The sequence below is a fragment of the Botrytis sinoallii genome (genome assembly GCF_014898435.1).
Source record: "Botrytis sinoallii strain Bc 23 chromosome Unknown BSIN_009, whole genome shotgun sequence".
Classification (NCBI taxonomy): Eukaryota; Fungi; Ascomycota; class Leotiomycetes; order Helotiales; family Sclerotiniaceae; genus Botrytis; species Botrytis sinoallii.
Window position 1 is genome coordinate 2,281,592 of NW_024066036.1, and position 23,023 is coordinate 2,304,614.

Genomic DNA, 23,023 nt, shown 5'->3' on the forward strand with positions numbered 1-23,023 from the left:
GTAGTTTGGGTTGTGGATCCAAGCTCCATCAGCACTCAAAGTTGCAAGCTTTGATTGCTCTTCAATACTAGTATCTGTTGCTTGTTTGCCAACCGGAATTAACTCTTCCTCCCGTTCTGTTAATTTATCTCACGCTTCAATAAGCTGGCCATTGATAATTCCAAGCTCCAGAATCGCATGCATCCTCAAGTTTTGATCATGTACGCTTGATGATTCTGCCGCGCGTCTTCCCAGACTTTCCTGGAATTCTTCTTTCAATGAATCGAATATCCAACAAGCTCGCCGTGCAATAACCTGGATGCACACTTTGCAGCCATCTAAAAGTTCAGATTTCCCATGAAGATCGGTTTTCTTCGTCCGAGACTTCACGAATAAAACGTTCATTGCTTCCATTCAATAGATCGACCGTGCTTTTCTTACAGCGAGACATAATCTCAAATCACTACCTTCCTCATACTCATGGCCTACTGTAGGATCAGTTTTCCGCTGTCACTGTGTTCATATGCGAGAATATTGTAGTCTGAGCTGGCGACAACTTGGTGGATGGCTAACGTGATGATTTGCTAATGTATAGTCGTGTTGTTTATTTCGAGACCAAGGATATTGTTAAATGAAGAAGGACTTGTCCTTGGATGAGAGAGCGGCGCTTGTGGACATGAAGAGGAGATAGTTAGGAGAGGAGGAGAGGTTGTGGTCAATCTAGTTGACGAGGGTCTTTGGGTCTGACAAATCAGGAAGACACTGACCTTAAGATTGGATTGTGGTGGGGTTACTCTTGTCTGGCTCTTTGTGGAGTCGAATTCTATGGTGGACGCCAGCGGTTGTATACGTCTAGGGTTTTGGAGGAATCGTTATTCGACATGATGCATGTAATCAAACGGTGCGAGTATCTCAGGAATCTGCGAGTGATGAATTTCATCCAATCACCTGATCAATATCTAAATGTATTTACAATATATGAATTCCTTCATACTCCCTCCAAAGGAATTGACAGAGTTATTACGTACGCATCACTTGGCAAGATTGTAGAACATGTGTATTATCCAGAAATGTATGACTGCCGAGAAATATCTTGATTGTATTTCACATTAGATAATGAAGATATACTTACTAATAGAACGCAACAATTGCTTTTGGGTCCCTTGCATACTCGGCGTACAATCGTAAGTTACTACCTAGTATTCTCGAGCCATCGTTGTTGAAAGTTGCGGTGCGAAGAAGCATATAAGCTAGACCCAGTTAGTACTAGTTGAGATAAGGTTAGGACAATTGGCGTTCTTCCGTTCTTCCGATCGTAACCTCTCCTCTCTCCTCTCTCCTCTACTAAATTTGTCACAATCTCGAGATAGTCTAACTGCCCTCAAATTCTAGCCTTATACTTCCCATCGCTCCTCATGGTCAAAGAGTCACAATCAAGTCTCGTTCATCCTTCCGTTCTTCCTACATCCAATCATCCAATCATCCAAAACCTGGTGGTAGCATTGGAACGAATACTTTGTGGCTCGGACGATGTGACAGCTCATTGGCTCCATATATTAGACGCGAAGCCATCCACGGTCCCATGTTCACCTGAACTTCACGCCCCTGCCATCACCAACGAAATCCTCGGACCCTGATTTCTGTTTCTACGTCATCTCTGCCAAGCATCAAGATTTCTTCAAAATACACATGCGAGTAGCACACTGCCACAATGTCGAAAAATCTTGAAATGAATCCCTTGTCGTTACAATGTGTGGATCAATTACCTCACCGCCAACCATTCACATACGATGATGAACTACTGCCACGGATCCTGGAACACATGAGGACGTACGATGATCTTATTTCATATGCATATATACTGGATACTTAATACTCGGTCAAGCTGCAAGTATCGACAAATAAATTCCATCGTCACTTCTACTGAAACATAACAACAACAACTAAAGACCCATAACCAGCCTCCTCCAAAACTTAATTTTTTTTTTCACATCGAACAAAACTTGATCCATACCCCCATATTTCTCATCTCTCGGCAACTTTAATATTTATATCGAAGATATCGATCTACAATATTCCTAGAAATCATCCTCTGGAGATCAGATTCTACACAATACCTTCAAATTAATTTTCCACCGATAATCATACCGAAATCATGGCTTTCGCATTCACCCTCCCTCTTCGCATCGTACAGGCGGTCTTCTCCATCATCGTCCTCGGTTTGATGGCCTATGGTATGTACACAGTTCCCCTCATATTCCCTCTACTCATTACTAACACCATCTAGCTGCCGACGCATGGTCCTACTGGTGGTCACCAGATTCCGTCAACTTCCTCGTCTTTACAGCTGTTTGGACTATCCTCGCTCTCATCTACCTTATTATCGCACCCACCCATTTCCCAACTGCAGCACATAAATATGGAATCCTATTTGCCGAGGCTGTTACCATGATCTTTTGGTTTGCAGGCTTTATTGCCTTGGCTGTTATGCTTAATAATGTCAACTGTGGACATTCCAACTGGAGCGTATGTGAAGCTAGCATTGCTGGAGATGTTTTCGCCGCTTTCTTATGGTACGTATCTCTTTCTCCGTTCTCGATGAGCTTTTTAAGTTGTAGAAGAATGGGAACTAACTTTGGGTGAATAGGTTGTTGTTCTTGCTACTACCATCATGGCCGCTTTACACGTTTCCCGCAGCAGTCGATCCAGCGATCGTCATGATCCTGCTATGGAAGTTGCTGTCTAAATACCATCTTACGATGTCGGGCAATGTGGATATGCATCGAGGCTTGATACCTTCACTTCTATGAATGTCTTTTGAATATAATTGGTTATGGATGATAGTATGGGGGCGTTTGGCATGGGGTTGGGGTTTGGCTTTTGGTGATGAATATGTGGATACGTGAATACGATAAACGAGATGTGAAGGGGGGATGTTGGGTGGGGTGGTGAACGTTCGACTTTTTATACCCAAAATTGCTTGCTTTTTGTTTTGTTGAATAACAATAATTATCCTGATATCGTTTAATGTGTTTGGTTGTTGAAGTTATGGTGATGTTATGTGATGCTATGTCTCTATACTCTCATACTTTCTTACCTGTTAAAATCCTGCTGGCATATGTTGAGGTCCGTTCAGGCGTCGTGCAGTCACGATGTTCTTTGGTGCTTGCTTCAACTTATTCCCCGATATTCGAAATTGATGACGGATGATATTGAGATGAAACTGTATATTGATAAATTTAGCTAGGTAGTGTAGTTATAGGGGGTTTATGGAATGGAAGAGGTCGTATGGGATGGGATAGTATGAAATGAGATGGGTTTGTTTGCGTTGTATTGGTTGTATTGAGGAATAATAAATGAATAACACATAGTCCTTAGATCTCTACTTGAAAGTGATATAGTAGTAGTGTACAGTGTACCTCATAAGGAATAATTTGAAATTTGGTTGTAATGCTATATCATCCTTACTTTAATGCAGGCAATCTGTTGGTGTGAGAAGAGTACAGATGACGTAGCATCTACGCCGGTCAGTCCTCACTGTCAATACTGTATTCTGCCTAAAGAACGAGCTATGTGCAGGAAGAATCAATCTTTAAATAGGTACCTAGGTATTGAGGCTAGCCCTCTCGTTCAGTGTACTATAGTAGCCTAATGACTACAGGTCATTCACCCATGTTCGTACGTAACGATAGTAGTCTTGAATCAGGTATATGTGTATATATAGGCTAGGGAAACAGAATGAAAATAAGATACTGGGACCAACGCCATCCTATTTCAAGTCATCTCGTCGCAACTCTAGTGGCATGCTTGGAAACTTAATTCCTTCGCCTGGACCACCAGGACAGTGAATCGTGAAGGAAATTTTGTAATATGTCGCTACGTGATTCAGGAAACGGTCGCAGCAATCGCAGAGAGGGTTACTGATGACGATAAAAAGACCCTCGTAATATTCCGGCTTTATAGGTTCATTGTATTTCTTATCCCAAGGCGCCGATGGGTCGGCGCTGCGCGAACTCAAAACATAGTGGTAGAGCCAATAGGCTATAATTTGTTTCTCGGCATGACACGCGTTGTATCTACCCGGATTTCCGCAATCGACGTATTCGCACGGTTCTAAGTGATATCCTGTGACCTGGCACAATTCTTGAACTTTCTCAGTCCAAGTTTTGTTCGGGATAAATGGATTTGAACATCTTGCTGTGAGTGTCACAGGAGCCCAACCACTGATGGCATTGAAGATTTGAAGTTTTGAGGCAACGAAGTTCAGTGGTCGTCGTGTTGGTGGTGGTGATTTTATTGGTACATATAAACGAGCTAAAGGAAAATTTGTAAGACTATGATGTCGAAATATCACCCAGCTGAAGGGATGAACATACCTACTGTCTTTTCGTTCGAATTTGCATTATACTTGTCAAGATTAAACCTATGGACCCGCTCGTACAGATCGATAGTGTAGTACACACTTTGTGGTTCTTTTGAATGATATTCAAACCAAATTGATCGATCCCGTGATTTCTGGGTAGGCTTTTCCATAAGCTCGACTACTTGGTGGGGAGCAAGTGCATCAGAACAATTCTCACATGGTGTCGATGCGATAATGGTATTTCCGTCTGTATGGCCGTCGCTTGCAGGTTCAACTGAGGTGACTGCCTCGTGGCGATCTTGATTTTGGACATCGTGTTGTGCTGCAAGCTTTCCGGAAATCTCAGAGGAATCAAATATATATGAACCCAGCTCTAGAGCCCCTTGCATAAGTATCTTAAGGATATCATTTCGTCGCTCGATAGCCGAGTCTTTATCGCTACCTTTCAACTGCCCTCCATCTGCAGTCTTTTCGAGAATGCTTTCGGCTTTGCTCAAGATACTTTCGAACCAGGAAGGATCAGGGGTGACATCCAGCGAGCGAAAGCGAGCCAGCTTAGGATTCTCCAAACTCTCCGGATCATTCGTTAGATCGTTCCAGATTTCTCTGGGCGTCTTTTCTTTTGGTCCGAGTTTAGATTTCGCAAATTCATCAGTCAAGCGAGCAATATCGGTCCTTTTGTTTTCGGAACCGTTTATGCTTTTTGAACTATTGTTCTAGTGAGACTGAGTGGCGAGTTCATCTTTGACAAGGGTTCCATCTGCTTCGTTTGGATTTAGCTCTTGTATGACAGCAATGTTATTAGACTCAGCCTGACTCTGCCGAGACTTAGCGTCTTCCTCAGCTTTTCGAAGCTTCCTCAATGCAGTAAACTCCCTCCTTAATTCATATGGTTGCTTTGATCTCGCACCTTCTAGTTCTTTTGACCCTAAAGCCTCCGTCATCTGTACTTGATCACTAGACCTAGCCTTACGATTTTTGTACAGAAGTGTTGTTTATTCTTTCTTTTGACGCGTGGAGGTTGATGAGATAAATCTGTCTAAGACTCGAGATCGAAGAGGAAGTTGAATATATGTAAATTTTTAAAGGTCTATCGTTCGCATTTATTATCCCTCATCATAGTTGGCAGTCTGACTCAGCCTCATAGCATTTTGGATGGTCGCACAGCATGAACTATTTCACTGTGTGGGCGATTTTGCGGTTAGCCTTGTATTTATCTGGGTCAAAAATGCCTAATTGAATGCCTTGAGGTCTATGATTGATTGGACCTCCTCCATAGAAATTGGAAGAAAATCATGGAATGTTCAAACCAACCACTTGGATTGGCAGACACACATCCTAGAACGTGAAGCTTTCCAACAGTCTTAGCAAATATTTTGCTTGATCGCCCATCCAAGGATCATGATAAACTCAATAGAATTTCCAGTTATTACAACTTTCAAGAAACTTCTTAGTCTTTTCCGTATCAAGTATGTCCTCAAGATGTGTACGAGATTCCACGTGAAAGTGATCGGAAATTTCAAAGTGCTTTCTGACCTTCTCGATAAACTCCTTACAATCTTTGCAGATCTTTCGACTAACAACTATAAGAGCCCCTCGTGGAGCTGAAGCTTTGAGCTCTCGGTAGGGAAGAGTATTTGGTAGTTTCGTGTTGACTTGATGTCCTGCCAATGTGTTTTCGTAAAGATACCAAGCAATCAATTGTTTTTCCGCGTGACATGCATGATACCTGCCGGGAAATCCATAGTCCAGATCTTTTTGATGGGGGAGTTTATGGTTGATGATCTTGCAAAGTTCTTCCACTTGTGATGTCCAGGTCAAGTTCGATATAATATCGTTTTTTTGGAAGGGTTGGTCCCAGCCACTAGCTGCGGTACATCGATGAAGACCATTTATATTGAGTCGAGCTTACAAGCAATGTGTCAGCGCGATTCGGGACACTCCGTCGAGGAAGTCTCAGATTCTAAGTTTAGAAGTCACTGACCTATTGTTGTTTTCTCTCTTTGTATAGGATAGCTTTGCACAACTTGTGGAACAAGCTGACATAACTCAACGTGCTGATTAATCGAGTTGTGGCGATATCGAAACCAGCGTGAGTGATCTGGGTTGATATTTTTGGGTTTATTCATGTCTTGTGACTGCCGGAGACTTGTTTTCTCAAGTGAAGAAATTAATGAATCAATACTATCGGCAAATACGTTAAGAAAACGGTCAGTCGACTCCAGTGTCTTGACATCTATTCCAGCAAAAATGTTAGGAGTGTGGGCGACGGAGTGGTCAGCGGCGTTAGCATCACAACGTTCCTTCTCTCTGCTCTTCTCGGCGGATCCACTCAAGCTTTCACTGGGATCAATCTCTGAACTAGTGGATTCAGATACTTTGATGCCCGCATCTCCTTGTTTCGTAACAATGGCGCATAAGTCTTGATATCTTCTTTCTTGTTCACTTCACTTCTTTCCACCATTTGCTTGACCATATTCATCACCAAATCAAAAGAATCAAGTTCGATCTGGGTTCCAGCCTCTGTAAGTGTGCCCACAATCTCAGTAGCAGTTTCCTTCTGAACTCTAGGGACACATTCGACTTCTTGCTTGCTACTTTGATCCTTTGCACCCAAATTCTCAACGGCGGCCCCGGTAACCTCTTCCTGCTCAGCCAGATTTTTGATCAATCTTGCAGTCTTAATATCGATTTCAGCGGTACTTTCTGGTCTTGCTTTCTCAATAGCTGCCTGCAAATTTCCATCAGACAATCTCATAACTGGCCCTTGTACCACGGGGATTGTTTTGATCGCTTTCGAACACAGTTTCCTCTTGTCTCCAGTGTTTTTTGATTTGACTGCCCGCTTAGTCTGTCCTCGTCGTGACTTTTGCTTCAGGGGAATATCTGAATTACCTTCCGGCATGTTTGAGCAAAGCTTTGGAGCAATTGTTGGCTGGAAGACTTCTGGGGTTTTAAGTGAACTCAGAAATAGTTCCAATGTGGACAATCAATTTATCTTTGCCTTTGCTTCTGGTTTGCCCGGTTGACCTGAGTCAGCATTTTTTTTTGCATGATTGCACAACATGAGATTCACGTGCGAAACACGTGCAAATTCCCTATTTATATTGAAACAAAAATTCGAGTCAACATCTCCCTTCCTGAAAAACAACAATCGATCTCTCCTGTCCTCACGTGTCAAAATACTTGATTCCGTTGAAAAGATTAACTCACTTCTTGCGGTAATCATCAAAACCTAGTCCAGATCCGTACACAACAGTTGGATCTAAACGGCGGAGATGAGTGAATATCAGTACACGTATGGCACATCACTTTGTATGATATGGCATGATTACTATAACTTCCCTGGGAGTCTCCTCTCCCACCGTTGTCGATAACGACTGATCAAACACCTAGATCTTTATTTCGATTTTTTGACTTCCCGCGGCACTATCTTGCGTCAAGCGTCACCTTCATTGGCAGTAACATCGAATCATTGGTTCAGACCCGACTAAAGGCTGTCTGTATCCAATCTTAGCTTCCTATTCATGTACAGCTTGGCTAACAGGCTCAGGTATTCCAAAAATCTCTCAGAATCAAACCTACAGCATGTCCCAACCACCAGACTCCAAGGAGCAACCTCCTCGTCGCTTCTTTGGCTACCCAAAACCGGTTGAAGGTCCCGAAATCCCATTCAATATGCCAGTCGAAGTGAATCCAGTTCAGAGCGGTATAGCTTTGGTTATTCTAGGATGGATGTGAGTAGAGTGATATCCGTTTCGGCGATTTGTGAGGGGCTAATAAGCAATTGCCAGCGTTTCTAAATTTGATTTTGTTCAAAAATTTATTTACAATAATGCAGGCTTTACTGTGTTAAGAGATCTTGACTTGGGAAACGCCATAGAGAGAATGAATGTAAAGAACGTCCCCTCTTAAATCGTTAACTGCGTGACTAACATAACCAGCCTCTTGTTATTCCACTTGCCAATGATTCGGAAGCTCCATATGTTCCTGATTTTGACCGATCTTCTTTTCAAGATTTTCCCGGTCGTTATCATACAGTCGCAGATTATCACGAAAAGTATCTTTCTGGAGAACTCACCCCTCTCGCAGTATGTAAATCTCTCCTTCCACTCATCCGTCGAGATATTGCTACACCATCCCATCATGCCATTTCTTTCATCGCGACAAACGTTGAATCCGTCCTTGATGCTGCCGAAAAATCAACAGCCCGTTACGCGGCAGGCAAGCCACTTGGATTACTCGACGGTATTCCATCAGCTATCAAAGATGCGACACATATAGCTGGATATCGAACAACCAACGGAAGAGCTGCAAACGACGAACTCTTTCCAATATCAGAAACTTCTGATTGGCCAATTCAAAAATTAGAAGAGTGTGGAGTAATTATCCTTGGTAAAACGAACATGTACGAATACGGCACCGACACCACAGGCTTGAATCCATACTGGGGAACTCCTCGGAATCCACACAACCGAAATTACTATACCGGAGGATCTTCATCTGGTTCAGCTTACGCTGTAGCAGCCGGGTTGGTACCCTTCACTTTTGGAGCTGATGGAGGAGGAAGTATCCGTATTCCAGCTGCTTTCTGCGGGATTTATGGATTGAAACCTACGTATGGTCGCCTAGAAGACACTTCAAGTACCGTTGTCGTCACTGGTCCCTTGGCATCTTCAATGATGGACCTAGAAGCCATGTATCGAGTTCTTGCACAACCAGATCCATCCGATTCAATTTGCCAATCTTTTGCGCCTCCAAGCAAAATTCTTACTTCAAGTTTGCAGCCAAAAATTATAGGCATCTATAAGCCGTGGTTTGAGCGGTCCGATGCTTCAGTTCTTGAGATGTGCCAAAAAGCCATAGATTACTATGAGAACCACCTGGGTTATGAAGTAGTCGATATCGAACTGCCCTACATACCCGAAGGACAAAAGGCCCATGTTTCCACTATCCTGGCCGAACTAGCCATTCGTGCGCGTTCCAATCATCTTCCAGATCAAAAACCTACCTCAACTTCATGGCTTGCCGATCTCAATCCAGCAAACAAAATAGCTCTTGGAGTTGGTTCACAGATGACCGCTCAAGACTATCTTCTCGCACAGCAAATGCGTAATATCCTCATGCAACATCTGGCGTTTCTGTTCGAGATGTATCCGGGATTACTCATTGTGACCCCAACGTGCCCTATGCCAGGATGGGATATTAAATCCGAAAAAGATCTTAAATATGGTTTTACGAATGGTAATCTTACTTTTCGTAGTGTGGAATATGTGTGGATTGCCAATTTGTGTGGAAATCCTGCGATTAGTGTTCCTGTTGGATATGTTGATCCTGTTGAGACGGCTGGTGAAGGAAAGGTTCCGATCGGTCTTATGGCAATGAGTGATTGGGGATCGGAAGATCAATTGTTGGGATGGGGTAGGGAGGCTGAGATTTATTTGAATCATGTTTATGAAGGTGGCAGAAAGAGACCCAACGGGGACGGCTGGGTTGATGTCTTTGAGCTTGCAAGTAGCCAGATGGAGACCGTCTCGTAAACCTAGGATTTGAGCATTAGATCTGAGGATATCGGTTTAGGTTTATGACTTTATGGTGAAAGATAGAGGTTGGAGCCGGGAGTCACGGAATTGGTAATCTTGCTTTCTCTTATCAAAGCTTAGTTAAACTTTATTTCCTGTGTCGAAAGTGATATCTGCTATTTCTTTGCGATTAAGAATGGAGTACCTGGCTAATAATGGGTAGACTTACTCCATTAATCTTAGCGTAACCGAAAACTTTCTCGTATCTGGATGGCAGGGGCCCCTGTCGTCCAGATAAGCATGCATCAACCCCACTAATTCTAGATTCAGAAGCTGTCTTCAAATCATCGTCGTCAGCGTGCCCACTCCTCATGACATCTTGATCTAGGATGAAGACGTCAAGAAGTATACAAATAGTCGCTATGTAGCTCATAAAGTTGAACTGTTCCCAATTCTTTCCCGCGCTTTTGCTCTTGACTTTTTGTCCTGTGCTATCTTGTATGATTGATTCAACATGCGTCTTCTCAATCTCATCGCGACTGTATGTCTGAGTTCTTTTACTGCAGCTTCACGAACTTCAGATGCCTCTTCTCAACTTCGTACAAGATCTCTAAATGGCACTCACGTCAAAGCAATCACACCAAAAGTATTCATTGTGGACATGGTAAGCAAAAGACCATAGCTCGAGTAGCAGTCTATTGACTCGAAACACAGTTTTCAGATGAAGGAGAAGCATGGTATGGGATCAAAGAATTTGATATTCTGGCTAAGAATATCACTGTGCCTGGCATAAGTCCACTTTTCCCCGAGGTACATTGTACACTAGACGGAGAAATTTGCCAAGTTATAACTGGAGAAGGAGGTAAGAAATTGAGTTCCTATGCGGCAAAGAATGTTTCCTTGGGTCTAGCTAAAAATTTCAGAAATAAATGCTGCTGTAACAATCAATTCTATTGCATATTCACCCCTCTTCGACTTGAGCCAGACCTATTTCCTCATCGCGGGTATCGCAGGTGTATCTCCAAAGGTGGCCACCATTGGTGTAAGTATCAATTCTGTTCCCGCTAAGGTATTATGCTGATATAGCCAAGGCTGTAACATTTTCCCGTTACGCTGTATCTGTAGCTCTTCAATACGAGATGGATGCTAGAGAAATGCCTTCTAATTGGACCACTGGATATTGGCCTCAAGGATCTTACTCGCCAACAGAAACAGTGACTGAAATCTACGGCACTGAAGTTTTTGAAGTCAATGAACCACTACGACAGATCGCCATGGATTTTGCCCGAACAGCTGTTCTTAATGACACCGCCGATGCAATGAGCTATCGAGCTCTATACGGTGCCACAGAAGCATATGCTCTCGGTGCTCAACCACCTTCGGTTGTGGCTTGTGACACTGCAACCTCAGATGTCTACTTCACCGGAGAGCTACTCGCCGATGCTTTTGAAAATACTACCTCGCTGTGGACAAATGGCAGCGGTATTTACTGCACTACCCAACAAGAAGACAACGCCACTCTGGAAGCTCTTCTCCGAGCCGCCACTGATAGTCTTGTTGATTTCTCCCGTATCATTATCATGCGTACTGCATCTGACTTTGATCGTCCTCACGCCAATCAAACTATCTTGAATAATCTTTTCGAACAAGACCAAGGTTATGATCCATCTATCCAGAATATTTACTTAGCTGGTGTGAAGGTGGTTGAAGGTATTGTGAATGGCTGGAATAGTACATTTGCTGGGGGTATTGAAGCTACTAATTACGTGGGAGACATACTTGGTACGCTAGGTGGTGAACCAGATTTTGGACCAGGCTCAGTCTTTCCAAAGAAGAAGATGAAGCAAAGGAGGGGTATGAAACGCCACTGAGCGCACTTTGTTGCATTTTGTATAAATAAGTCAGAGAAAAAAGTTGTACTAGTAACATATGGACATAGTCAAGGAGAGTCAACGAATATAACGATTCTCTTCCAGCTCCCAACAGCCCAGTTCATGATTGCGAGTAGCTCCATTGGCGACGAATTCCTTCAGGTCAGTCTGCATTGACGAACGTAGACTAGCACCATAAGACATATGATCAACATCTAATGATCTAGTCCAGGTTTCCGTCACTCGAGCTTTTAACGAAGTATTCAACTTGTGTGTAAGACTTAACCATGGGGAAAACCTTCGAGTTTCTGTTATCACCCGCATCAAAGTGCGTCCAGGAAAAGCATTTTCTCGGAGTTATCCAATGAGTCCAAGCTAATTTTTCACTGGGGAAAAGATGTACTAAGTAAGCAATTGTCCCACACAATTTCAAGGGAGAAAAACAGAAGGAGAACTTTGAACACATGACCGTTGAAGTTATCTGCCAAGTATTGAGTATATAATTCATAGGCAAATTCTCTAAAATCACCTCCTTTTCACCTCGAAGACAGGAGTGAATGCATAGAATTTCAATGCAGTGTCCTGGTATAACATAAATAGTTCCCTTGCCTTGGAATAAAGCATACGTCTCCCTTTTTTCATGTTTTATGCAGGAACTAGCCCGTCACCACCTGAAGGTTCCCCACTAGTTCGTCGAATTAGTCTTGGTGTAACCTCGATAGAGATTTGATAAATGTACCACATCAGTATAAGCCGAGGCACTCGCACGACTGCGGTGACAGTAGCTAACACTGCATTATAGTAAATCAAATCATGGTACACTGCATCACTGATGAACCATGAAGGATTCCCCAAGAACTAGTTATGCAATGCATTCAACGCTTTTGTGTTCCCTCACAAAAGCACAACAGGAAACTATACCAGGAATGATGATAATCTCCCGATATATTTTAGGGTCGTTGGAATCTTCTTCACACCCATTATATCGACGAAGAAAATTTCCTCATGTCTCCGCCCGCTTGATTGCATAATCGCGATTTTAATCAAATTCGAGCTTACAAATTCATTCCACTGCGTGATGTGAAACTGTGTTCTGTGATACTCTATGATCAACCGATTGTTCGAGCCGTTCGAAGCGTAGTTTCCTTGCTTTGCACGACCGAAAATTGTCGGTTTGATGTTACAGTATGCTGTGACGTCCGCAATGCGAAGGATTGCTCAGGATCAAAATTTTCCTGATTCTTTTTGTAGAGAAGCTGTGCGGTATACCGATGAGAAGTAATTTTGAAGAAGAAACAGAACACCACCTTCCGAATATTGAAATTTTATATTTATCCAGTGTAGATTTATTCATTTCACCACTCCAATCCTTGCAGGGTGGGATGTGCTCGGCGTGCAAGATACATTAGTAAGCGATTTTGAAACCAATTGATTGATTGAATAAGTGATAACGATTCAGGAACAACTTTGGTACCTGCATTAGGGTCTGGGGGCTCTCGGGGGCGAACATATGTGATAGTTGAGAGAACGCATGGTAACAGGGAAAACATTACGGGTCATGGCCCGGAATGTATGCCGATGACACATGATGTACAAGTTGATGAACGCTTATGATGAAAAGTATATTTAGATATTTCTTGAAAATTTATCCTTCTCCGCGAAAGTCTATTTACATGTGACCCGTAATGCTGTCTATAATCTATGTCTATGATGATGATAGTGATGATGCGAAGTAGGGCAGAAAACGTGATACATCTTTATTTAAAAAAACAATATAGTGTACAAGTGCTATCATAACTCGACAGTCACAGCAGTAGGAACTGTGCATGACTTCGAGGGTCCAAATATGGCATCTAGCCACGATTTTAGTTCTTCTCTAGGACCGAATTCTGCCACAAGTCGAGAGGGCTCATCCCTAATTACATGAGAAATTTCGGTAGCATTGCCCCAGTGTGTCTTGGTTGTTTGCGCAGCGAGTTTGGGAAAAGATTCCATTCACTAGTTCGGAAAAGGCCTCGATTGCCTCAGGGATTCCAAAACGTAAGAGAAGTGCGATAATTGGGAAGACAGCAAAGAAGCCTAGAATTCGGCGTGTAGAAGACTTCCGTGGCAAGGTGGATATAATATGTGCTAGAACAAAAAGCGCACAAAGACACGACAGCACAGCTAAAGCTGAAGAAGAAAGGACGTGTATATATATGGTAGAGAGTCCAAAGGTAGAAGACACGAGAAGTAAGGTTACAAGATATGCCCTCCATTGCACTATGATAGGCCATTAGTAATGAGGATGATCGTTGTGTAGAAGAAGAATGAATTATGAATGCAATATGAAACTTACAAGGATTATGACAGCAGCCCATGAAAGTGCCTTAAGACTACTGTAAATCGAGAGACTAAGAATCCCGGACTTTGTTGCTTGTGAAACCAGGAGGATAACAGTCAGGAAGCAAACTACCCAGCAGCATGTTCCTTCCAGGTCTAAAAGAAGTTGATGCACGGAGGGAGCTTCATCACGGGAATCAGATGACGTGCTTAGACGTGAATAGATTGTCGTTTGGCAGATGAAGAATATGAGGCCTAGACCGATAGTGATAGGGTTGTATGCCGAGGGGGAGAAAGAGACACTAGTTGAAATGGCGACAAAGAATATAAAATATCAAATTGTAGCCATAATTGGTCGAATGTTCTAATTTCTCGGATTTGGAGTGGCTAGGGAGGACATGATGATCGGCATCACTATTTCGAGTGACAAAGTAGAGTGCTGGAGTAAAGAATGGCTGCAGGAAGTTTTAGAGTTTGAGTAATAAGTCGACGGATAATGGGGGACAAACCAGTATCCAATTAACTTCAACAAGCGATGCACAAACACTAGATGTAACGATAAAGAATGCGAGACTTGTTGATTCGTCCTCGATATCACCTCCTCGGGCATATGGTATCTTCTTTCGGGAAATGAACGAATAGACTTTGATACCGGCCCAAAGCATACACCAACATAACCACTCGGAAAAGAGATTCAAAACTTGTGGGGTATCATCGAAAGCAAACGAATAAGACATTCTAGAAGGATAAAAGGAAGAACTAATAGAGACAAGGGTATAAGGATTGTGGAGAAATGAACAAAACAAGGGTATTGAGCAACGTAATCAAAAAAGAGAATATCTATGTAGAAACGGCCAGTATCATTCTAACAAAGCGGTTGAACCACCAGAGTGCAACTCTAATTTTCCAGGGAGGCATGATGTGGTTTTATGAGGACATGCCAAGAATAGTGTCAGCCTGTCCGCAGACCCCTCGTTGAATGGGAGTCGAAGGATTTACGCGCTTGAGGGCTTAGGAGGTATGTGTTTCTATAATTGGATGGTAAGCTTGCTACAGAACCAGTGTCTTTGAGTGAAAGATAAAGGTTGAAGGAGATGAAGGGGATGAGGGGGATAACATATATTGTCAAAGTGCCCTAACTTTGAAGGCTACATTAATCCTACAGTAATTTCTCGAACTTGAAGTTACTTGGCGATGACCAACGAACAAACAAACAAACAAACAGACATGTTGGAATCTTCTAGGATTCAAGGATACAACCAAAGCAAAGATAGGTATGAGAGAAACAACACGACAAGAAACGGAAAGAAGACCAGGATTTATGCACTTCTGTTGGTATCTCGTTGGTAGTGTCATTGGTGTGCGTGTTGGCTAGATATTTCACGAGTAAACAAATTTTGATCAAAGTGAATCAGATACCTAGGTACCTGGGTAGTATATCTTCATACTTGGTAGGTAGGTAGATAGATACATACCTACTTAAGTACGATGTAAATCGAGGGTACCTTCTAGTTACGATTCACGATTGGAAGAAAATGCTGGGGGGCTTGGCAAACGAGACATCACGTGAAAACGGTTTGACGCCAGCGGCAGGCTATGTTTCGGCCTTTATCTCCCGCTAATAATAAATCTTGCGACCGTGCGGAATGTTGTACGAAGTATACATTTTTAGATCATCATTCTTTACAACTCACGCCGAACTCAACAGACAACAGACAGAAGAGTCGAGAAAACTCATTTATTCTGGTACCCTCTTTCCTTGCCGATATGTGTGTTATAGCACAGTAACATCAACTTATTCAAGCCCCCATTCTAGACCGACTTCTACCAGCCACTACAATGGAAAACCAACATCTAGTGTCGTTGGTGTCATTCGATCGTGGACAAATCCGTTGTGCTTTGCAGTGAAAACCGATGATGTTGCAAAACCCGTCCATTATAGGAGTGGGGGAGAACGATCAATTAATATGAATTGTAGGAATTGTTCATCTCATCCACAGTGCCTTCTTACAAAGCCTCGACCCCAAAATCTCCTTCATAAACCTCTCTATCTTTCACTTTTTTACCCTTCGTTGGAATCATCTGGTGCCCTTATCTCACACATGGTAAATGAGTAGGAGACGAAGGAAGTGGCGTGATCCCACGACGTTTCAAGGATTCGAACTGGTACAAATTGGTACCCATTGGAATCATTATCAAATCTTCCATGCATTGAGTAACGAATGCCGTGCTTGCACGTAGTACTACTATTTTTTGTGTTTTGCATTATGGTGCATTCAATACGGATTCGAAGTCGAAATACCAACAAATCATCGTGTACATGCACAATGTATAGTTCATTGTTGGCAGTGTTAAAAAAACAATTGAATTCTACTTTGGTGTTGCTATGCAAGCTGAGGTATACGATGGGCCCCTGCAGTGCAGTCATCCTTTAGCTGCGCCTTACCTCAAAGTGAGATTCTTACTTTAATTGGTAGCTTCCATTGACACGAAAGTCTTACATACCGCAATCATTCTAGAAATTCAATGTCACATTGTCAAGGGATTAAACCTGTGTTTGAGGACTAGATGTAATCTCGACATGATCAAGTCAAGGTAACCTAAGCTTGACATGGAGGCTGATGTATCTCCCAGCTTCACGGGAGGGCTGAGTGCCAATCGCTAGAAATATGCTGGAAAACTCTATCAGTCTCGATTATTACACATATAGGACGGACTGAATCCTTCGTGGTGGCCTGTTCTGCAAAATTGCTTTCAGTCATATCCATCTTGTGAATCCTGCTTTCTAATCTTTAGATCGGCCGTAATCACCTACCTGTGGCCACAGGTTCTTCCTAATATCTCATCCACTAGATTATTGATGAATATACAACTCTGAGCACTTAGATATGGCGAGTTCCTTACGACTTTCGAGGCGACGACAATGTTCTAGCTCATTATTCTCTTTCTGGGACGGGCAATTGACTGGCTCGATGTCTGCGATACTGGTTATTTTGCTATGTTTGGTGCAGCCGTCGTGGCAACAGAAAGATCCTTTGAACGATTTTTGTAGGAGATGGGGACATCAAACGACTGTCATTGATCGACAATTATTTATCGATGGCGGAATGCTCGATTGGAATCCATTGTCGCAGAATCCAGCTAATTATTCAAGTAAGTTATTATCAGCAACAAGACATTATTGGCTCATGAACTACGCAACTGATGGTATGATAGATTCTTGGCTTCTATATAATGATCTCGACACAAGTCCAGCGGGGCCAGGAATGCCTCAGTTACACGCCAATCTTTCAAAGAATGCGTCGATACCAAATGTGAGCGGAGGTGTACTTTGGGGAGATGAGGTCAACAAGAGATTTTATCTTTTTGGCGGCGACAACTTCGGCAGTTCACCAAGCGCACCCAATCTTTATTCGTACGACCTGCTGTATAATCAATGGGAAAATTTTGGTTCGCCTAATGGTGTTTCGAGCGTTTCGTATGGCATGGGAGTTAGTATATCCGAGCTAGGCCAAGGTTATATGCTTGGTGGATGGCAAAGCAATGCTTCAATTCCGGGATGGACTGGACCGCCTCTCGCAACGAGCGGCTTGATCAAGTATGATTATCAGTATGGAACATGGACAAACAGTACTGGACCAGATCAGATTGGAAGAGCAGAGGGTGCCATGGTGTATCTCCCGGCGAGTCGCACCGGGATTCTTGTCTACTTTGGAGGTATACAAACGCCATACAACAATGAGACAATAGTAGCATCACCTATGAACCAGATTCATATTTACGACATCCAAAGTTCTATATGGTACACTCAAAACGCAACTGGAGATATTCCTGGAGACAGGAGGAGGTTTTGCGCAGGTGCTACTTGGGCACCTGACCAGTCATCCTACAACATGTAAGTATTATATCGTCACGTTTTTTATGGCAATTTACTGATATTTTAAGCTATCTATATGGAGGTGCAGGCTTTGGAGTGAATTCTTCAGGGTACGATGATCTCTATATTCTCAGTCTTCCTTCCTTCACATGGATTAAGTGGTGGGAAAACGCTCCAAGTTCCGCGAGACCACACAATATGTTGAGCTGTAACGTGGTCAATGGAGCTCAGATGCTTATCGTGGGTGGATCATTTCCAAAAGATCAGTCGACTTGCGATAGTCCACCATCTTGGGGAACGCATAATGTCAATCTCAACGAACCAGCCCCAGGTCAGGCATCATTCAATCCATGGAATACCTATCAACCAGATCTTACCTCATACGCCGTACCTTCAGCCATAATTTCCGTCATTGGTGGATCGTACGTATTGATAGTCTGAAAGCTGAGATAAAATGCTGACAATGACATAGTCCTACAGGTGGCGCAACCATGCAAGCTCCTGCCACTGGTTTTCAAAACGGCGATCTGAATGTATACTTTTCGCAAAAGGCATCTGCCGTGAATCGTACACCCACTAGAGCAATTACTAGTGCAACTGCTTCTTCAACATCCAACCCTTCTGGAAACAAGTTGGGCCCTGGTGCAATTGCTGGAATTGTTGTAGGAATAGTCGTTGTAATTGTCGGTCTTCTCGTTGCAGGCTTATGCATCTTTCGTATCCGTAAAAGTCGTGCTCACGTACCAGACGTCTCTGCGCCTATTGTACCTGCATATAATCCTGGAAACGCAACCAAAATGTACCCTCAACGACCCGATCGTAGTTACGATCCCCAAAATCCTCACATTGCGCAACAGCGGAGTACGTCAGCATACCAAGTGCTTCCTTCACATGCTCCTGATCCAGTCGAGCTATCCGGGACCAATTCGAGTTTAGGAAACTATACAACAGTTAATGCCGATGGTAATTCGATACATAGTCCAAATCCGGATGGTGTACCTCCGTACACAAATACCTGGCACCACCCAAATTCACCGCCTCAGGATCGGAAGAGTTTAAGTCATACATCTCAACATAATCAATTTTCACCTGTTCCAACGGAATTGGACGGCGAAAGTGCTATATTTTCTGCATCTCCCACACCAACATATTCAACATTGGGAAGAATGACCTCGAAAAAGATAACTCCAATACACGAGACATATTATTCTTCTTGATAATTCATTTTGCTATCTCTCGTCTTAGCCTTATATCACTTTTTCTTAGCGAGCGTGTGATGGGTCTGTATATACATGAGTTTTGGCGTTTTCAAATGAGGATATGTTGAGGAGGAATATTATTACTTACTTATTATTACGAACGCCCAAGTTCACGCTCGTCTTTTTTCTGTATGTTACATATCGATTTGCCAACGCAGTTGGATGGATTTAGTTGAATTAAAGCTACGATATTTTTGAGACTTTACTGTACTCCTGCTCTGTGCCTCTGTTCTCTAAGCCGCATGGCAAATTAACTTCCCAAAGTTGGGGTAGTCATTCATCCCCATGATTCTGCCTTACTATAATATAACTTTGATCAGCGCTTAGGATTTTTTTCTTCCGATCTAGATCTAGATATCAAGGGTTCTGCGCTTAAGTTAAGACCAATCCCCCATGTTTCACTTACAGAATTTTCAAAGAAGTACAGTACCATACTAATCCAATGCCACGATAAAGGTTGTTGGAAATTTAACCTTGTCGTTGAACAGCATGCCTTTGGTTGGAATATAGTGATATTGGGCGTTCTGTTTAAGCGCTAGATGAAATCCTGTGTTGCAAAGTACGGCCGCTTCCTGATGTAAGTAGGTAGTACTTGGTATACAATATGTAGTACCAATGGAGATTGTCCTCTTTTCAAAATACCCCTCAGTTTGCACCTTTGTTTTCTGTTCTCCTAGGAATAATAGACTGATACTTTTGCACTAAAATTCCATTTCTGAGCATCTATTTTCTTGTTTATGCGTAGCTTTAGCTTAGCAGAATCCATTTTTATACGAAATTATCGTGAAACTATTCTACAATGTCTTACACAATAATTATTCTCCGCATCGTCGCTCTCGAAATATTCCGGAGAACATGCATTTCCATTTACACTGCATTCTTCACCCCGCTCTCCAAGGTTCCCGGTCCCTTGAGTCTTAAATTATGCGGGAGTATATGGCTATATCATACCTTGCGGGGAGAAACGATGAACATCGCCCCAAAACTTTTCAAGCAATATGGTGATGTCGTGAGGATTGGTAGATCTTTCTTCCCATAGTTCATAAGGTATGAGTGTTAATAATGAATAGGTCCGAACGAGATAATGGTCTCTTCCAAATCCGCCATCCAGAAAATCATAGTCGAAGACGATTTTAGGAAAAGTCCCCTCTATACTCTTACCCAGGAAGATCAACGTGTAAGTAATTTGTTTACGGAGACGGATACTAGGGTTTATAAACAGAAGGTGTGCATCCTCATTCCCGCATTCCCTATTTTGATATCACCGAGAATCGATAGTATAGAGGCTAAAGACATACATTAGAGGAGACCTTTGTCCGCCGGATTCTCCATCTCTTTCTTAAACGCAATGGAACCACTCATGAAATCATGTGTTGATTTCATGGTTGAGGTATTAAAATCGAGATGTGTTACGGATATCGAGAGTGAGGATGGCAGGGCTGTAGTTGACATGTTCTCCATGCTTGGGAATCTAACAATGGACGTAATGTCTGCGACTCTCTTCGGTGGATCATTCGGTCTTGTCATCAATGAAGATCCACATGTGAAAAACTTATTCCTCAATCGTCTACGTAGGGTATATATTGATGTCGTCCTACCATTCGTCAAATATATCCCATTCATACCAAGTCCTGTTCAGGAGATGGATCGCATGATTGATGGGATTATCAAGACGAGACGGGCAGAGATGGGAAGCGGTAGAAAAGGGTTGAAAGAAGAAAAAGTAAGAGAGAAAAAGGATTTGTTACAAATCTTCTTGGATGCAAATGAAAATGATCCGAAGGGATTTACTGACAAACATTTGATGGAGGAAATGAGGTTATTCATGTATGTTCACTTTCTTATCTCACCCAAGAAAACGCCTAACCTCTTATAGGATCGCCGGCAGCGACACAACGGGGACAACTTGCACCTTTACACTTCTTCTCCTCCTTAACAATCCCTCTAAATTACAACTACTTACACAGGAGATCCTCTCTGCGTTCCCATCCCAGAACGATACCATCACCTTTGCAAATACACAAGAATTGCCATATTTAAATGCCGCGATTAATGAGAGTATGAGACTCATGCCGATGGTCGTTTCAGGGTTGCCCAGATATACTAGTGAGACGAATTGGATTGATGGGTTTGAGATTCCTGCTCATGTATGTCTCTAATCCATCCCTTCCCTCCATTATTCTAAGAGATATTTTCGGTGTCCCCCAAAACTTAGACTTACCAATAGAAAGTTCGATGGGAAATCGATAATGCTAACATAAAGAATCAACCAGGTAACAACCTACGCTTTCCCCAACATCCTTCAACTTGACCCGCGCATCTGGCCCGACGCCGATTCATACATTCCCGAGCGCTGGCTCGACAATTACAAAGGTTTACCCGTGGATAAAAAAGCATTCCTGCCGTTTTCAGGCGGAGTAAGAAATTGTATTGGACAGCAGTGAGTCTTCCTTCTCCTTATTATCCCACCTCGGGACTCCGATTGAAAGATGAAAATACTAACACAAAAACTCAATAGATTTGCACTTCGCGAAATTCGTCTCATCCTCGCTACGGTGATTAGAAGATTCGAATTAGATCTGATACCGGGACAAAGTCATGAATTGAAAGTTCATGCGGTGCCATATTTTAAGGAGGGGAAGTATTTGATGGGGGTGAGGGTTCGGAAAGAGTAGATGATGGGGAGGACTGTGATGAGATGGTATGGCTGGTATGAATTTGTATGATTGGCTTTGAGTTTTGGGGCTTGAGTAATCGTACATGCGTGGTGGATAATAAATTGGAATGGGATATTGGTAAAGAGGGTGTTGGTAGGTGGTTGAATGATTAGTCTTTACGAGTATTTGATTGGACGAATATTCTATTTTCTATGAAAATTTTATTGATTATTATTATTATCGTGGCTAGGAATTTGATAATCATCTCTTCAAATGGAAAACTAGTTCCTAGTCGGAAAAAGCGAATATCCTAGAAAGTATCACGAATTAAACTCAATTATATTATAATTGCTTATTTTTACTTATATATTTGTTTTTGATCATTATTACCTAGGTATCTATAGGAAGCTAATAATTTATATAGAAAGGCGCTAGTGCTTCGCTAGCTACCTAGTCTTACAATGCCCTTTATGATCACATGATCGATATTCCGACAGTTAGAAATCTGTCGACCGTCAAGTCTGAAGGTGAATAGGAGTCGACTTGCAGCAAAGAAGCGCAGAACACGAGAAGCGAAGATAACGACGGGTTAGAAGGCAGTCTTCAGGTACCTTCCATGACACACCATACCTCACAAGCAAAGATAACAACTATGTATGAATTCAAGACAAAACTGCTTGGGGTAACTTTCAAGTGGCATTCTATAGAGATAAAATGCTGCCAGAGCATTGACCAAAAGTCTTCATGCTCACTCTACATACGTTAATGAAAGTCTACTATCCAGACTGGATTGAAGTACGAAGTTGATATGGTTAACGACTACGCCAGGTAGAAAGCAGTCTTTCTCATTAGCAATCAATTCAATCCTTATCGAGTGATGAGAGGTGATGGAGACTGTTGGAAATGGTAGTGTTACTTTCAAACAGACATTTGAACAGGCATTTTTGAAAAAAAAAAAAAAAAAAAAAAAAAAAAAAAGACATTTAGTTTATGATATCTAGCTAGCTTTTAGACGTATAAAGCAAAAGAGGGACTAAACGGTTATGCCTTAAGATTAGGCCATCTCCTCCCTCCAACAATCACCTCCTTCAACAACTCCTGCCCCTGGCAATTCCTTCCTCTACGAGTCCCGAGTGCAATCACACCGGTTCTCAGTTCTTCTCCACATTCGCA

At 42.5% G+C, this 23,023-nt stretch overlaps 9 protein-coding genes across 9 annotated transcripts; 5 read left to right on the forward strand and 4 right to left on the reverse strand.

The window, feature by feature from the left end:
• The first annotated feature begins 1,821 nt into the window (after window positions 1-1,821).
• Window positions 1,822-3,010, forward strand: EAF02_006164 (uncharacterized protein). Its single transcript, XM_038902212.1, has 3 exons — window positions 1,822-2,213; window positions 2,267-2,556; window positions 2,627-3,010. The coding sequence occupies exons 1-3, from the start codon at window positions 2,135-2,137 to the stop codon at window positions 2,723-2,725; spliced, it is 468 nt and encodes a 155-aa protein (XP_038758429.1). The 5' UTR covers window positions 1,822-2,134; the 3' UTR covers window positions 2,726-3,010.
• A 738-nt stretch (window positions 3,011-3,748) lies between these two features.
• On the reverse strand, window positions 3,749-5,286 carry EAF02_006165 (uncharacterized protein; the record flags this gene model as incomplete). Its single annotated transcript, XM_038902213.1, has 3 exons — window positions 3,749-4,293; window positions 4,356-5,017; window positions 5,069-5,286. The coding sequence occupies 3 exons, from the start codon at window positions 5,284-5,286 to the stop codon at window positions 3,749-3,751; spliced, it is 1,425 nt and encodes a 474-aa protein (XP_038758430.1).
• A 466-nt stretch (window positions 5,287-5,752) lies between these two features.
• Window positions 5,753-7,247, reverse strand: EAF02_006166 (uncharacterized protein; the record flags this gene model as incomplete). Its single annotated transcript, XM_038902214.1, has 3 exons — window positions 5,753-6,249; window positions 6,327-6,703; window positions 6,751-7,247. 3 exons carry the CDS (start codon window positions 7,245-7,247, stop codon window positions 5,753-5,755), a joined length of 1,371 nt encoding a protein of 456 aa, XP_038758431.1.
• Window positions 7,248-7,930: 683 nt separating this feature from the next.
• EAF02_006167 (uncharacterized protein) lies at window positions 7,931-9,882 on the forward strand (the record flags this gene model as incomplete). Its single annotated transcript, XM_038902215.1, has 3 exons — window positions 7,931-8,079; window positions 8,137-8,236; window positions 8,287-9,882. The coding sequence occupies 3 exons, from the start codon at window positions 7,931-7,933 to the stop codon at window positions 9,880-9,882; spliced, it is 1,845 nt and encodes a 614-aa protein (XP_038758432.1).
• Window positions 9,883-10,378: 496 nt separating this feature from the next.
• Window positions 10,379-11,735, forward strand: EAF02_006168 (uncharacterized protein; the record flags this gene model as incomplete). The annotated part of the gene is made up of 4 exons (XM_038902216.1): window positions 10,379-10,528; window positions 10,579-10,726; window positions 10,788-10,906; window positions 10,956-11,735. 4 exons carry the CDS (start codon window positions 10,379-10,381, stop codon window positions 11,733-11,735), a joined length of 1,197 nt encoding a protein of 398 aa, XP_038758433.1.
• A 1,791-nt stretch (window positions 11,736-13,526) lies between these two features.
• EAF02_006169 (uncharacterized protein) lies at window positions 13,527-13,730 on the reverse strand (the record flags this gene model as incomplete). Its single annotated transcript, XM_038902217.1, has 1 exon — window positions 13,527-13,730. The coding sequence occupies one exon, from the start codon at window positions 13,728-13,730 to the stop codon at window positions 13,527-13,529; it is 204 nt and encodes a 67-aa protein (XP_038758434.1).
• Window positions 13,731-14,359: 629 nt separating this feature from the next.
• Window positions 14,360-14,794, reverse strand: EAF02_006170 (uncharacterized protein; the record flags this gene model as incomplete). The annotated part of the gene is made up of 2 exons (XM_038902218.1): window positions 14,360-14,512; window positions 14,567-14,794. The coding sequence occupies 2 exons, from the start codon at window positions 14,792-14,794 to the stop codon at window positions 14,360-14,362; spliced, it is 381 nt and encodes a 126-aa protein (XP_038758435.1).
• A 2,151-nt stretch (window positions 14,795-16,945) lies between these two features.
• On the forward strand, window positions 16,946-19,151 carry EAF02_006171 (uncharacterized protein; the record flags this gene model as incomplete). Its single annotated transcript, XM_038902219.1, has 4 exons — window positions 16,946-17,210; window positions 17,274-17,952; window positions 18,003-18,356; window positions 18,407-19,151. 4 exons carry the CDS (start codon window positions 16,946-16,948, stop codon window positions 19,149-19,151), a joined length of 2,043 nt encoding a protein of 680 aa, XP_038758436.1.
• An 841-nt stretch (window positions 19,152-19,992) lies between these two features.
• Window positions 19,993-22,074, forward strand: EAF02_006172 (uncharacterized protein; the record flags this gene model as incomplete). The annotated part of the gene is made up of 6 exons (XM_038902220.1): window positions 19,993-20,212; window positions 20,264-20,370; window positions 20,497-21,020; window positions 21,070-21,340; window positions 21,467-21,633; window positions 21,712-22,074. 6 exons carry the CDS (start codon window positions 19,993-19,995, stop codon window positions 21,866-21,868), a joined length of 1,446 nt encoding a protein of 481 aa, XP_038758437.1. The 3' UTR covers window positions 21,869-22,074.
• Between the last annotated feature and the right edge of the window lie 949 nt (window positions 22,075-23,023).

What these genes read in the sequence shown, in the direction of transcription:
- EAF02_006164 (XM_038902212.1), top strand. Translation starts at nt 2,135, where the DNA reads ATGGCTTTCGCATTCACCCTCCCTCTTCGCATCGTACAGGCGGTCTTC. An exon ending in CCTCGGTTTGATGGCCTATG is followed by an intron (nt 2,214 to 2,266) that starts GTATGTACACAG and finishes AACACCATCTAG; the next exon opens with CTGCCGACGCATGGTCCTAC. An exon ending in TCGCCGCTTTCTTATGGTAC is followed by an intron (nt 2,557 to 2,626) that starts GTATCTCTTTCT and finishes TTGGGTGAATAG; the next exon opens with GTTGTTGTTCTTGCTACTAC.